The sequence below is a fragment of the Narcine bancroftii genome, chromosome 1 (genome assembly GCF_036971445.1).
Source record: "Narcine bancroftii isolate sNarBan1 chromosome 1, sNarBan1.hap1, whole genome shotgun sequence".
In the NCBI taxonomy this organism is placed as follows: Eukaryota; Metazoa; Chordata; class Chondrichthyes; order Torpediniformes; family Narcinidae; genus Narcine; species Narcine bancroftii.
The window spans coordinates 218,397,807-218,413,944 of NC_091469.1; the positions used below are offsets into that span (position 1 = coordinate 218,397,807).

Sequence of the window (16,138 nt, forward strand, 5' to 3'; positions counted from 1 at the left end):
AAGAGACGCCTGACGTGTCGTCCTCCCATGTCATCGGTCTCCTGTTCCCTCTGTTCGGTTCTTGGCTACCGGTAGTGACGCCAGAAGAGGGTCGACCCAAGATGGTGATGCGGGTCGCAGCCCACGCACGGCACTGCTGGAAGGGGGGGTGGGGGGGAGGGTTTAGAGAGGCATACCTTAGCATAGTTCTCCTTCCTCCAGCAGTTCAAACAGGTCGTCCTAAGGACTGTGCGGTACTTTCTCGATTGTTTGGTTTGGCTGCAGTAATTGCACTTCATGGGCTCAGTGACTGTCGCCTTGTCCGTGGCAAAGTAATCAGGACATTAAATTGGAGCATGTTCAATAACCACAAGCAGACACGAAGCATGTGGTCAAAGACATGAATATGCTGAAACATCCAGTATGTAACCACATGGTTCTGGCTCGGATCCAAGACTGGAATTGAGGTAGACTAGGCCTCTCAGCCTTTATTAGGAAACCACAGGGAGGAGTTAGTTGGCCGGCGGCAGGACAGTCAGAGCAGTCCATTGAGGTCCCCACCTGCATTACCGTGTTCCACCACAAAGGTTTAGAGGGATAAATGCCAAATACAGGTAAATGGGACAAGTCAAGATCGGAATCTTGATTAGCATGGATGAGTTGGGCTAAAGCATAGCCCTGTTTCTGGGTTTCTGTGACGTGTAATTCTACAAATTACTATCATCACATAAATTTAAGGAGAAATCATGTCAGACTAATGAAAAAGACACCTTGATAGAAATCTGCAGTTGGTCTGAATATATTTCACCAGGGCTTTTGACAAGGTACCATATGTCAACATGGGAAATAACGAAAAAATTCATGGAGTCCAAAGGGAAACAGCAAATTCACTGCAGCATTTCCATTGTGGCAGGAGGCAAAAGTGGATGGGTATTTTTGTGAGGAGATTTTTGTGTATTTTACAGAGGAGAATCTCTTGATTCTAGTTGTATGTGTGATTTAAGCCTAATGTTGAGGGCATAATCAAGTGTGATAAAATGAAGTAACCATGTTCTTGACAATAAGGAAGGGAATCCTTGGAACATATATGTGAATACTCTGGTTGTTGAAGCAGTAAATATGCTGGATGGAACTTGTTTCAATGAAACCTGAGGGAAAGTTGGAGCAAAACAAAGGAATATGTAGAAGATAGGAAGATGGTGTGCTCGTGGAAAATAAAGTGGAGGAGATGTTCACACAAATCTTTCAAGATGGCAGGCAACTCTCAACTAGTTCAAATGCAGCATAGATTATTTCCATTACGGAAATAATGGAGAGGTTATACAAAAACTATAGAAAACATAATCGGTCAAATACCACAGAGAAGATGAGGATTTTTTTTTGCAACTAAGAGTTTGATGAGATGTTTCGAGCTCTCTGAAAGGTCGCAAAACAGAATTCCTGATCTTATTTAAATAATACTTGAATTGTGTACAAGAGCCATGGTCTGCGAAAGATTTATTTAATCCACCTGGGTTTCTACTTACAGAATATTATTGTTATTTGCAGCCACAGTGACTATCTCTGTGAATGATGATGGACGTGGGATTCTGTTGTTTAACAGCACTGAGCACATTTTCCTTAAAGAGCCAACTGCCCTTGGTTTATCAGAGAGTGTTGCAACACTGCACATTGTGCGAAATCCACCACAAGGAACATTTGGAATCGTGTCTGTGCAGTACATCGTCACAAGTATTAATGGATCTGACCCTTTGCTGGACTTGACACCAACACAAGGTTTTATTGTATTGGAAGATGGGGTCAAAAATAAGGTAAATTACTAAAATATTTGAAATAATTTTGGCCATAATATTAGATTAGATGGTAGAGCTTTGGTATAACTTTGAAATAATTCTTCACAGCATTGGAGGTAAATGAGTAAAAGCCATTTCTAGGTGAAGCTGTTATTCACATAATGTCATGCGTTTTTTTTTAATATTTTGATTTTCACAAATAAACATACATTGCAAGACATTGATGGAATGCATAATACTAATGACAGTGCAGCTAGCTTCTGCACGCTATGGCTCTCCAGAGCCCATAACACAGGAAGGGTTATGGCTGCATGCAGGTTAGCTCAGAAAGAGCATGATGTTCCCAGAAAGAACGAAACAAACCCCAGTTGAGTGTAGTTAACTCTGAGCTTTATTGGGCTCGCAGCCTTGCTTTTATTCTCAAGCCGAGGGGCGTGGTCAAAGCCCCCTCAGCGCTGATTGGTGCATTTGCGTTCCACTATCCTTGATAGGCCAGTTAGGCTTCTTCAGTTGTGGCCAATTGGAGGGCAGTGCTGCGGGCCTCGTGCGGCCTACTGGATCATCGCGTTCGTCCTTCATTTTGTGAGGTGCTGTGAGGGGCGCCACAGCAGATTAGACAAGTCAACAAACTGTAAAGCACATATTAGCACAAACATGAAAAAAAATGCATCAAAATGATAATCACATAAAGCGTGGCTCTAAAACTCATACCCAAACCAGTGTTGTATGACTAAAAAAAAATGAAATAAAAGGGCAAATATTAAAATTTGGAATTAATATTATGCCTAGAGGATAGGAAAATAATAGGAATGGTCTCCACAGTATTTGAAACTTTGTATTTGAATTATTAATTGAGTAACGGATCTTTCCTAAATTTAAACAGGATGTGATGCCCCTCAGCCACTGAGCATGAGTGGGCGGGCCAGCGTCCTTCCATCCAACAGTATCACAAAGAGGGGCAAAGGACAGAGTACGACGTTTAATTGGAGTTAAAAGAATATCATCCTCTTCAGTTGTACCAAAAAGGGCAACCAAAGAATTAGGCTCTAGATTTGTGTTAAGAATTAAGGATAAAGTTTGAAACACCTCCCTCCAGTATTTTTCAAGGCTAGGACACATATGAATTAAAGAAGCCTCTTCACTCTTACATTTATCACAACTAGAATTTACATCTGAATTGATACCAGATCATTTGACTTTAAAATATGGGCCCGATGTACACCTTTAAATTGTAACAAGCAATGACGGGCACATAAGGATGTAATATTAACCAGCTTAAATATTAAATTCCAGACTTCGTCCATTAATTAGAGCTTTAAATTCAGTTCCTAGGCATTTCAATGTTAGCTTGAGGGGCATGTCCCAAACCCACAAATTATCATAAATCATGGATAGTAAACTTTTGTGACAGTGTTGTAGCCTAAATAATACATCAACAATATTCGCATCAGGTCCTCGAGAAAAATCAGGTATCAAGATTGAAGAAAATGTCTGATTTGCAAATATCTGAAAAAAATGAGCATTTGGTAAATTGAACTTTTCAGAAAGCTGTTCAAATGATGCAAAACTGTTATCAATAAAAAAATATCTTTGAAATGTTCAATGCCGAATCTAAAACATTCACGAAAAACAAGGTCATGCAAAGAAGATTGGATAAAATAGGACTTGAAAGATTAAAGAAAACCATAAAGTCTGAAGTATTTTCTAAACTGCACCCAGACTCTCACAGTGTGCCTAACAACAGGAGTATCAATTGATATTGTTACAAGTCCAGAGGACTCCAAAACCCAGCAGCAATAGAAATTCATCAAACAAATGGTTACTTTTAAAAAAAAAAGTAATTTTTAATTTTCTTTAAACATAAAAACAGGATCAAACTTTACTATTAACTTGATCCCCTTTTAATTCTAAGCATACATGTACTTAATGTGTATATGCTCACTAAAATTCTTTGATTAACAGCCCAATCTCACTTCTCACTCCTTCAAGTTCACTGATATCAGGCAATTCTTATATTGTGCACAGAATGTAACATTTATGAAGTTTCATCAGGCTTTGGTGCTTAAAATTAAATAGTTACCACTCAGGAAGGCTCTTGTTCGTTTGAGAGATAGAGATTTGTTGGACACACACAAACTGATTCCCTCCAATCAGCCACTTCAGTGTCTTGCCGAAGAAACTTGCTCCAGTATGGGTTTTCCAAATGGTAACGTCTTCTTCCAGATCACCACAGTTTCCTCTTGTTTCCCTTATAAACACTCTAGCCACCCATTTCCTTTTGTAAGGACTACAAGGGTTTTGAACATGCTGAACTCAACTCACAACCCGTCTTCAAAATGAGGTTTTCAAAAAGCTTGCCATGTTGCAGCCTCCAAAAGCCACTGTAGAATTGACTTTCTCTCCAAATAATCACATTTTTTTCCCTCCTCTGTTTGTAAAGCCTTATGACCCCTCTTAGCTTCTGAGCCTGGACATCTGTTGCTTTAAAGACAATAGTCCATTTATTCCACAACATCAGTCCAATTAACACCTACTTTTGAAGTCTCCATAGGGATTCTTCATAGTTTCTGTAAAGTCACTGTGGACATGAAGTGTCTGCTTATCCGTAGCTCTTGCACTTCAAATGAGACATGAAATGTTAATGCCTGTTTGTGGGGGTTTAGAGTAGGTCACTTCACAATCTATCTCTTTTAAAGTCATATTAATATAAAGTATAATATTACCCATAACAACATAGTTAAAGAAAAGGGAAGTGAAGATCCAAGACGTGTTGGAGTGGAAAGGATTTTAGTAGAATTCAGCTCCATTGCTACCCATATTGGACGGTCCACTCAGTTATGAGCATAATATAATGCTTATGCTTCTTTTCAGCAGTAAAGTTAAAAGGATGAAAGATTAAATACAACTTAAAGTTATGATCTAACCTGTCATTTAAAAAAAAAATTGTATTTTTCCAATCCTGTATGGAAACACATGCTGCTGGTTCTCGTTCTGGGGCAGGGTGGGTCAAGTGCCATTGGGAGATCATTCATGGAATAATCGCATTAGAGGATTTTGATCAGTTATGGAAAAGACCAAGAATATTCTATTGAAGGAGGGTCAATTTTAATTGTTTGAAAATGGATTTTGAAATCAGAGACTGCGAGACAAAATTGAGTGGCGTGGTTGATGTAGTGGTTAACTGGTGTTACAGCACCAGTGATCAGGACCTGGTTTGAATCCCGCGCTGTCTGAAGGGAGTTGGTACATTCTCCCCGGGTCTTTCCCTGGGAGCTCCAGTTTTCTCCCACCATTTGAAACATATTGGGGGGGGGGGTAGGTTAATTGAATGTAATTGGATGGCATGGACTCGTGGGCCATAATGGCCTGTTACCGTGCTGTGTGTCTAAATTTAAAAAGTTGTGTGTAGTCGCTAAAGGGGGAATAGTTTTGTATTTCTGCGTTGCCTCGGGGAGAATGGAATTCACAACAATGTCAAGCTCCCTTGATAAGATGAAGCAGGGAGAGGTATATATGACAGATTCATGGCAAGAGTGAGATCTGGGCTGAAAATTGAAAGATCAGAGAAGTGATAAATCAAATTCTTGCTGCACAGGAGAGTAATTTTACAACTAATGCCATAGAGATCCTGGAATGGTTGGGTTATCTTAGAAGTCTGGATAGTCCAGGATTGATTCTGCTGGAGTTCAGAAGAGTGACAGGGGGACTTGAACCAAATATCTAGCATCCTGAAGGATCTTGACAGGGTGGGTGCAGAGAAAATATTTCTTGTAGAATAAACTAGAACTCTGTGCCACTTAAAAGAAAGGCGTGACTTGTTTAAGATGGAGAGGAGGCAGAATATTTTCTCTCTGAACCTCCCTCAAAGGGTGGCAGAAGCAGAATCTTCATGGCAAACATGGACACGTGATACACAAAGGGGTAAAAGAAATGGGAATTGCGAGTAGGAGTTGGCAATTTGCCTTTGGATTAAATCGCACTGAACTGGCTGTGGACTCAGCTCCACCTACTTACCTTTTCTCCAGATCCCTTAATTCCCCTACTTCGCAAAAAAAAAAATTATTAATTCCCATTCAGCTTCCCTGGGCAGAGAATTCACAAATTCACTTCTCTGGGAAAAGCAGTTCCTCCTCATCTATGTCCTGCTTCCTTGAATCTTGAGGTTATGTCCCCTACTTCTTGCCTCACCTTCTATAAGAAACAACTTTCTAGCTTGTATGGCAACATTGAAGAATAGAGTTATGTAGCAAAACATACATAACCAATGTTTCTGGCTTGAGATGTTCATCAAAGTATAAGCAAAATACAGGCAGTGGCCCAAACATGTTTCTTAACTTTGTTATATAAAGGACACTGTTTGACCTGCTGAGTTTCTCCAGCATTATGTTTTACTTCAATCATGGTGTCTGCAGACTTCAGTGTTTTACTCCTCACATCAGAATCTTTGCTGCTTTTAAAGAAAGATCAGTATTTGTTCAATATTTTTGCACCTTTTAGAAATGAAAAAGATGGCCATTGTGATGCTCCCCCACCTGCCTCCAGCCACTTACCAAACCCAAGCTAAAATCTGCCTGATCGTCAGCAGGGTTCCTTGCTTCATGATAGCATTGACAACCAGCAGGAATGTTTTTGAGGATGTGATTTGTGTAATACTAGCGAGTAGAAGCTGGATAATTATCTGTCACTAAAAGGACAGTTAAAACACACACAGAAATGCTGGAGGAACTCAGTCGGTCTTGCATTGACCGTAGGAGGTAAAAAAAATATGACCAACTACCACCTTCATGTTCTCCGCTTACTCCTTGAAGCAGGACTCGGGCGTGAAACGTCGGGAATATATCTTTATATCCTATGGATGCTACAAGACTGGATGAGTTTCTCCAGCATTTCTGTGTGTTTTTACTACAATCACAACATCTGCAGACTTTGGAGTTTCATGCCAAAATGACATTAATAATTGTTAAAGGGCGCCAACAGTGAAGATAGCAAGACTACATTACAAAATGATTGATTAGGAAATGGGCAAAAATCCCTTTTGAAATCTTCCTGCACCTAGGGTTGATGCTAGGATGTGTAGTTTTGGGTCAGGTGTAGTTGTGCTGTTCTCAACTGTTGACTGCTTGGTTGAGCTCAGTTCAATGCCCCATCTAATGACTTGTATGTGTAGTTGAATCAAAATACGTCATTTTTATTCACAACTGTTGGGTAAGTTTGATTATGAGTGATGCATTTTCTGTTTTGTTTCCACAGGATCTGCAGATTTCTGCTATATTGGATGAAAAGTCAGAGATGGATGAAGAGTTCATGGTTACTTTGTTTGACCCTGCTGGTGGGGCTAAATTGGGAGACAAAATACAGATCCTGATAACAATTCTTCAGAATCTGGCACCACAGGGACTTTTCAGCATCTTTCCAGCAGAAAACAGGTCAGACAAATCTAATACATGGTGCAATTTACTCTGGAAGTTAAAGAAACTCTTTGGGATATTTCACTAGTTGAAAGCAGTAAAATAAGCTTATAGTCCAAAAGATCAAAATTTGGCCTCAATTTGCAATTTATATATTTGTTCTCCAGCAAAAAAATGTTAGATTTATCAGTTTTTTTCTGAAATGTTGGGGTAATTATTGCAAACTAAAATTTCCTCATTCTGCAGTGATGCTACTGTTTCAGAATTTTTAAACACTTCTTTCAGATTGTTCAGTCTTATCATCCTTTTTGAAAAGTGTAGCAGATATTAAGTAGTTCACATGAATATAACTGGGTTGCTGCAGTGAAGACACAAGTCCTGAATATCACAGGTAATGTGAGGTTGGATGATGCTACTTAAGTATCTTTGCCAGCTTCGTGTTTTAAATGCCGATGGGAGAAGTTTCAGACTCTTGACAAAGTTCTGATCTTTCAGTTATTTATTGACCTTGCCAATTACTTCCTGAATCCCAGTCTGTCACTGCCATTCTGATGCATCACAAATAGCTGATTAGTCTCTTCTGACCAGTCCAGCCATATTAACTCCAATAGCAGAAATTTCCTGGACTCCGAAAGGCAGCCTCACCTCACAGCTTGTGGTGCAGTGTGTAGGGCTGGAAATTACTTCTATATCTGTGTGGATGTCTGGCTGTAGATTGAAACTCCTGCTGTCCACCAGCTTCAGTCGAGGCCAATCTGCTACTGGTCCCACAAGGCCTGGGGCTCAGATGCACAGAGACCAAGAACAGAGGAGTGATTATATCTCGACACTCAGTAACCAGATGTTTTAGTGACATGGATTCAAGATCAGAACTAGTTCATTTCTAATTCCCAGATTCTTTCTTCAACACTACCCCCCCCATCCTCCTATTTTCGCATCATTCACAAGCAGCCACGTGACCATCAATTCCATCATCTGGAGTGAAACACAAAAATCTGCAGGCACTGTGATGGTAGGAAAAACAAAAATGCTGAAGGAACTCAGCAGATCTTGTAGCGTTCATCGGAGATAGATATATAACTAATGTTTTGGGCCTGAGCCCTTCTTCAAGGAAACGTTAGTTATGTATCTTTACCTCCTTTTTAAAATAGCTTTATTGAGTTTAATTTAAAAAAAATACACCCACATCGATCCAATACATGTAAGAAAAGACAGATAATTTGTGCATTTCAAATAAAACCTTGATCATACATAGTACAAATTGCGTGCACCCTTCCCAATCAAACCCATTATATCAAAATATTTAAAAAGAAAGAAAAATCCCCCCCCATTAATCAAGCCCCTCCCTCTAAATCTTTACCTCCTATGGACACTGGCTGGCATAGGTCTTCCATGACTAATCATTGGGATGAAGTACTGCAATGAATGAGTGTGTCCCCATAGACAGCTGCAGTACGGTACCAGTAAGCACGGCTGCATCGCCGTCATCATTGAAGAACAGGACAGGTGAGAACAGGTCTTGCAAAATGTCCCATTGGGGCACACAGGTTTGCTGTTGTCGAGCACTTACTTTTGTGAAATCAGGAAAGTTTTACGATTTTTGTATTTTATTCAGGAGCCGCTCCCTAAGCCTAGAAGAACACAATAGAACATTGTATTTAAATATTTCTCTAAGTAATGCTTTAGAGAGCAGAGTTACTGTGGAATGGGAGACCCAAGATGGAACAGCATCTGGAAAAAGTGAGTTGTACCTTTTAAAATAATGTACAATAACCCCCCCCCCTTAGAAAATCTATTGCCGCAGGTGTAAACGACGGAGGGAAATGGAGAAAACATGCAAAAGGTCAATACTACCATAGTCATGGGGGCCTTCAATATGCAGGTTGATTGGGAAAATTAGATTGGTGCTGAATCCTAAGAGAAGTAATTTATTGAATGCCTTCAGGATGACTTAGAATAGCTCGTGGCTGTACTAGGCAAGAAACTTGCAATTCTGGAGTGGTATAGTACAATGAGCCAGAGTTGATTAGGGAGCTGAAGATGAGGGAATCCTATATGATAGAATTTGCCCTGCGGTTTGAAAGGTAGAAACCAAAATCAGATGTTTCCGAGGAACTGGCCAAAGTTGATTGGAAAGGCACACGAGCAGGGAGGATGGCAGAGCAGTAATGGCTGGAGTTTCTGCAAGAAACAAGGAGGGTGCAGGGCAGGCATATCCCCAAAAAAAGAGAAATAGTTGAACATAAAAATGTCACAACTGTGGCTGAGGAGGGAAGTAAACGTCAAAGTAAAACAGAAAGGAAGCAAAAATTAGTGGGAAGCTTGTCAAAGCATGCAGAAGGCAACTAGGAAGGTCATTAGGAATGAAAAGTTAAAAGTTGAAAGGAAGCCAGCAAATAATATCAAAAAGAATACAGAATGCTTATAAAAAATATATTAAGAAAAAAGAAAAGGCGAGAGTAAATATAGGACTGATAGAAAATGGTGCTGGAGAAATTTTATTGGGAGACGAGGAGATGGCAGATGAACTGAATGGATATTTTGCATCAGTATGCATTAGTAGTGTACCGGATTTTCAAGGGTGTCAGGCAAGGGAGGTGAGTGCACGGATGATCACCAGAGAGAAGGTGCTTGAGAAGCTGAATAGTCTAAGGGTAGATAAGTCACCTAGTCCAGATGGAATGCACCCTTTGTTTCTGAAAGAAGTAGCTACAGAGAATGTGGAGTTACTAGTAAAGATCTTCCGAAAATCAATAGGTTCTGGAGGGCTGGAAAATTGGAACGGTCACTCTGCTATTTAAAAAGGGAAGGAGGCGGGTCAGTGTTGGGGACAATTTTTGTGCAATATCTACACTTCATTTTTGCATGTTAATGATTTGAATGGTGGAATTGATGGTTAAGTTTGCAGAAAGGGAATTATTGACCTGTTAGGAAGCTGATGGAATCTATTTACAGGAAGTGCATGACAAAATGGGCCAAAGTCAGCATAATTTTTTGAAGGGAAAATCTTCCCTGACAAACTTTTTAAGGAAACTCAAGGCAGCCCAACAAAGAAGATGCAGTGGATATTGTATATGTGGATTTTCAAAAGGCCTTTGATCAGGTGCCACACGAGGCTCTACAAGATGAGAGCCCATGGAATTAGAGGAAAGATACTAGCACACACTTATCAGCAGGAAACCAATCCCTATTCTGGTTGGCCTCAGGTTACCACTGGTGTTTTGCAGGGGTCAGTGTTGGGGTCACCTTTATTTAACATTTACACTTCTCTTTGCATGTTAATGATTTGAATGGTGGAATAAATGGCTAAGTTTGCAGATGATAGAAACATGGAGGGCCAAGTTGTGAGGAAGAAATAGAAGGGCTGCAGAGAGACTTGGATGAGGAGAAGGGGCAGAGAGGTGGCAAATGAAATACAATGTTGGAAAGTGTATGATCATGCTCTTTGATAGAAGGATTAAAAGGGCAACCTATTATTTGAATGGGGAAAACATTTAAAATTTGGAGATGCAAAGGGACGAGGGAAATGTTGTGCAGGATCCAGGTTAGTCTCCAGGTTGAGTTGGTGGTGAAAAAGGCAAATGCAATGTTGGCATTCATAGCTACAGGTACAGTTGTGATAGATTATGTTTTGTTTGAATTGTATATAGATATGTTTTTGGGAGATAAATTGGGGCAGGATTTTTTTTAATGCAGGTCACATACGAACACTTTAAAACAGATGTTTAAAATACTGGAGTTCTGCTCATGCAAGATAGGCCGGCGCCAAGAGCCTTTGCAAAAGCTTTGGAGAGTGCCCAAGAGACTTCACTAATGGATTGTTATTTACAAAAGGGCAACAGATTAAAGAACTTGTTGGAGCCGCAGGCTGTCTGGAGTGAAGCTTGCTGTTCTAAGAGTGTCACTTGCTGTTCTAAGAGTGTCATGTGGTTTTGCAAGTAGAGAGAGTAAAACAGGCTTTCTCTCAGAGAGAGAGAGAGAGAGAGAGAGAGAGGGGGGGGAAATTCAGGTCTGTAGTTTTACAGTCAGCAGCAGCAGCTGGGACTAGAACAGGACAAAATGGCAAGCTTGTCGAAAATCCCATTTGGAAGATGGGTTGTGACTGCTTGGTTCAGCGTGGTCAAAGCTCTTGTGGTTCACACAAGAGGAGAGGATTTGCTGTCTAATGTTTAACTTGAAATAAGAGAAACAAAAAGGGACTCTGTAGTGACCTGAAAGAAAGAGGTTATCATCTGGAGAACCCTGATGTGGCAAGTTTCTTTAGCAAGAGACTGAAGTGGCTGGTTACAAGGAATCAGTTGTGGGTGTCCAGCGAACAACAAATTTCTCTCTGAAAACCAACAAGAACCTTCCTGAGTGGTAACCATTTACCTTTCAAGCACCAAAGCCTGGTGAACTTTATACATGTTAAATTCTGTGCACAGTATAAGAATTTCCTGCAATCAGTGAACTTGGAGGAATGAGAAGTGAGATTGGACTGTGAACCAAAAAACTTTTCTGAACTTACACATACATTACATACATGTGCGCTTAGAATTAGATGGGGGTTAAGTTAGGTTAGTTAAGTTAATAGTAATAAGTTAGTGTGATTCTATTTTCATGTTTAAGGATAATTAAAAGCAACCTTTGTTTAAGTAAATATTTATCTTGGTGAATATCTATTGCTGCTGGGTTTTGGGATCCTCTGGGCTCGTAACACATGATATAAGGGCAGGGATTTGATGTTAATGCTTTAGAAGGCACTAGTGAAGCCTCACTTGGAGTATGGGGTACAATATTTAGCTCCTAATTTAAGAAAAAATCTGCTGCATTGGAGATGATTCAGAGAAGATCCACAGAAATGATTCCTGGAATGAAGTGATAAGCACGAGGAACATTTGATTGCTCTTGGACTATTTCCTGCCCCATTCCCTTGCCAATACGTCTGCTATGGTCTCATGCATCGCCAGACTGATTGGGGTAACAGCATCTCATATTCTGTCTGACCACCCTCGAACTGGATGGCAATATCATTGATCTCTGGTTTCTGTTAGCCCCTCTTATTTGGGAATGTGTCAAGTTCACGTGGGTTCACAGAGAGATGAGTCTGGACACAAGTCTCACAATCAAAGGTAATTTTGTTGTACACACCGAAAACAAACAGGAAGACTTCAAATGGTACTTCATCAGACTTACTACTTGATAGCTATATAGACATTCACATCGGGCCCAGGTTGGATTCCGATACCAGTGGCTGCCTATCCTCTACAGGGTACAAGATTTATATACTATAACAATGTAAGCGGGCACATCGGGTGCAAAGGTCCTTGATACCAGTGGCTGTTTACTCGATCACACTCTCCCATACGTACACACTCATGGTTCCCTGTACCAAAGGGGTGTGGTTCAATGCTAAGTACTCCCACACAATACTACGGTCCTGCTCTAAGTGTAGTGCATACCTTACCACTGACTTCTCCAGCGAAATCCACAGTTACGTGACTTGGTGTCGAGCAGCATTCATAGTCAGGACCAAGGAGCAGAGAGCAACTGTCATGCTTTGGAGTTTATACTACTCTGATGACATTGGATCATTTAAATGAGCTAAAGGTAATATATGCACAAATGGGTGGCCAGATTCCAACATTGATTGGCAGGTGACATGACTTTCAACAGGGAGGCCCCGTGATCCTCCACAATCTACATATAACAGTGCCCCCCCCAATGAATTCTTACCTTTCCTCTCTCCTGTACCCCTACCCCTATCCATGTCCAATGATCACCTTTTGTCTGTGCTCCTCCCCTTGCCCTCTCTTTTTCTCCCCAGCCTTTTAATTCAGGCGCCTGTCTGCATTTTACTCATACCTTGAAGAAGGCCTCAGGCCAAAACTTCAGTTATGTATCATTACCTTCAATGGATGCTATGAGACCTGCTGAATACCTCGAGCATTTGTGTTTTTACTACAGTCACAGCATCAGCACAATTTTGTGTTTCACCGCCAGAAATGCTGGACATAAGTGAAATGTGACCCCAGCTATTAAAAAATGCCTTGAGGAAATTATGGTGACTCTCATGACCTTTCTGGCTGCGGGAGGGATATGTCGGTACCAGTGTTGAGGAAAAGATAAGCCAAGTAATTACAGAGCAGTGAAGTTTGGTGGGCTAATTATTGGAATCCAAACTCTGTGACAATGTCACACTTTCTTTTGCCAAAGGATGGTAAATCTGTAGAACTTGTGGCCACACACCAGGTCTTTGGGTGTATTTTAGGCAGAGGTGGTCAGGTTCTTGATTCGCCAGGGCATCAAAGGATATGGAGAAAAGGCTGGGCAGTGGGGCTGAGTGGGAAAATGAATCAGCTCATGGTTAAATGGTGGGGCAAACTCGATGGGCTGAATGGCCTATTTCTGCTCCTGTGTCTTATGGTTTTATTTATAAAGACTGATTATTGGCTAACATTCAGCATCAATTTGTTGAGAAGGGTTAGGTTTGACCATCAATGAATCTTTTGCAATGGTAACTAAGATGCTTGAGAGAGCAGTGCTTTTGATGAAGTCTGTGGACATGTATGAAGTCTGTGTTTCAAAGTGTTGAATTTCAGAATCAGAATTTATTTCTATGAACAAGCCATGAAATTCGGTGTTTGGCGACAGTATTATATTATAAACCATCTTACAGCATTACTATTAAAAATAGTTGTGCATGAAAGGTAAGGCCGTGTCATTGGTTCGTTAGTTATTCAGGAATCTGATGGCAGTGGGGAAGAAGCCGTCCTTGTGCTGCTGAGTGCTCGTCTTTAGGCTCTTGTCCCTTTTTCCTGAAGGGCTGGTGAGAGTTTAAAGTCCATAGGATTCAAGAGAGAGTTGCAAATAGAATCCAAATAGTGCCAGGGTGGTGATGCTGGGGATGTATGGTCCCTAAGATTCATGATTGATGGGTATTTTGCTATTAAATTGAGTTCGATTGGATTCCTTTTTGTAATTTGTGTTAATCATTTGATCCTGAGTGTTGGGGCCATGAGAGTGAAGTTTTCAGATGATGCATAAGTTGATCAACCATGAGAAAGAAAGTATTTGGCTTCAGGAAGATGGAGCTGGCCTGGTTATCTGGGCAGAAAAGAATGTCATTTAATCATGAGAAGTATTGAGTACTATGTACGGTCTGGTGGTCACATTACAGGAAAGCATGTGATTAGGATGTTGCCAGGAGAGGACAGCTTTAGCTATGAAATAAAAAGACTTTAATTGAAGAATATAAATTTGTCAGGGCTTGAGGTAAAGTTGATGGGAAGAACTTGTTCTCCTTAGCTGAGGGATCAACAATCAAAAGGCATAGATTTAAAATAAGAAGGATTCAGAGGGAAAATAGAGAAAGACTTGTTCACTCAGGGAATGGGAAAGATCTAGAATTCTTGACCAGAAAGGGTAGAAACGGAAACTTTCATTGTACTAAAAAGCTGCGACTTGCAGGGTTAGGGTCTTGGTGATGGAAGGTGGGATGAGGTGAAAGGGAGCACCTTTTTAACTGGCACAGAGGTGGGCCAAATGCCCTCCAGTGTTGTAATTATTCTGTGATCTATCCATGATTCTGAACTTAAAATCTTGAATCAAAAATGTTATTGTTGTAGCTAGGAGTAGCTGGTCCAGATAAAGTAATTACTTTCATTTAAGAGTCTTTATTTAGAATCATGGGCCATACTACTGGAGAAGAAAGCTTTCTTGCTCCAAGCCACAAAATCTCCAGTCACGTGAGGAATTGTGTTGCACTTGCTTGAGCTTCTGTCTCATAGATCCTGTGACCCAGGTTCAGTATTGATCTTGGGTGCTACCTGTATGATGTTTGCCTGTGATCCTAGTGACTGCATGCATGTCCTTCAGATGTTCAGTTTTACTCTCGCATCCCAAAAATCCCAAAGGGTTCATGGGTTAAATGGCCACTAAAAATAGCCTCAAGCTGAGGGGAAACTGCACCCCCTGGGGAAACCCATGCAGAATGGGAAGAGCATACAAACTCCTTCAGACAGTGCAGGATTTGAACTCCAGTCCCAATCGCTGGTGCTGTAAAGGCAATATACTAACCGCTATGCCCACCATGCCACCCTCTTGACAGCCCTGAATGTGTCATAATTTGACAAGTAATGCAACTTGATAGGGACAGATTTAAAAATTTCTTGGATGATGATTGATAATTCACCAAAGTTGTTCTAAGTCTCAAGAAACTTGTAACACATGAAGTAATATCATGATTAAAAAAAATATGGATCAGAACTTCCAAATGGCTAATTTGAGTATGAATATAAATACAATGATCACAGTTTCAGAAATGCACATTAGATATCTAGGAGAAGGACTCCAAGATGGACTTTTTCACGCAGTTTACAGTGTTTTGATAAAAGTGAAACCTTTGCAGACTTCAAGCATATTTCTGCATCAAAAGAAGAATGGAGACCTACATAGGACCAATATTATTCAGTGAGTTGAGGTGGGAGCCTGGATATGTCTGTAATGATGTATCCTTTACTGATTCATTTACCCCAGTGGTTCTCAACCTTTTTTTTTCCACTCACATACCACTTTAAGGAATCCCTATGCCATCAGTGGTCTGTAAGGGATTGCTTAAGGTGGTGCGTGAGTGGGAAGGGAAGGTTGAGAATCACTGCTCTTGACCCAGTTGGTTTTTTTTTGAAAATTTTATTTCAGAATTTTACAAGATATTACAAAAAAAAGAAAATACAAGATACAAATACAGATATATAAAAAAGAAGGAAAAGTATAAAAGATAATACTGGTGATGGTAATAATCCCCCCCACCCCCCTCCCTCCCTCTACTAACTATATCATCTTGACTCCCTCCCTCACCCCTCGGAGCCTTAAAAAATTATACATTTAAAATTAATTAATTAATGCCAACTCTTTACATAACTTACTTAAGATCAATAATCATACAATCCAAATATAAACTCCACATTTTAATAAAAA

The 16,138-nt window shown here is 40.3% G+C and overlaps 1 protein-coding gene across 1 annotated transcript in view; it reads left to right on the plus strand.

The window, feature by feature from the left end:
- The window catches only part of adgrv1 (adhesion G protein-coupled receptor V1), a 537,083-nt gene that overhangs the window by 159,496 nt on the left and 361,449 nt on the right, over positions 1-16,138 (plus strand). Inside the window, exons 44-46 of the mRNA XM_069918000.1 lie at positions 1,528-1,790; positions 7,023-7,198; positions 8,796-8,920. Of these exons, the coding sequence (XP_069774101.1) occupies positions 1,528-1,790; positions 7,023-7,198; positions 8,796-8,920 (564 nt within the window). The remainder of the gene's footprint in view (positions 1-1,527; positions 1,791-7,022; positions 7,199-8,795; positions 8,921-16,138) is intronic.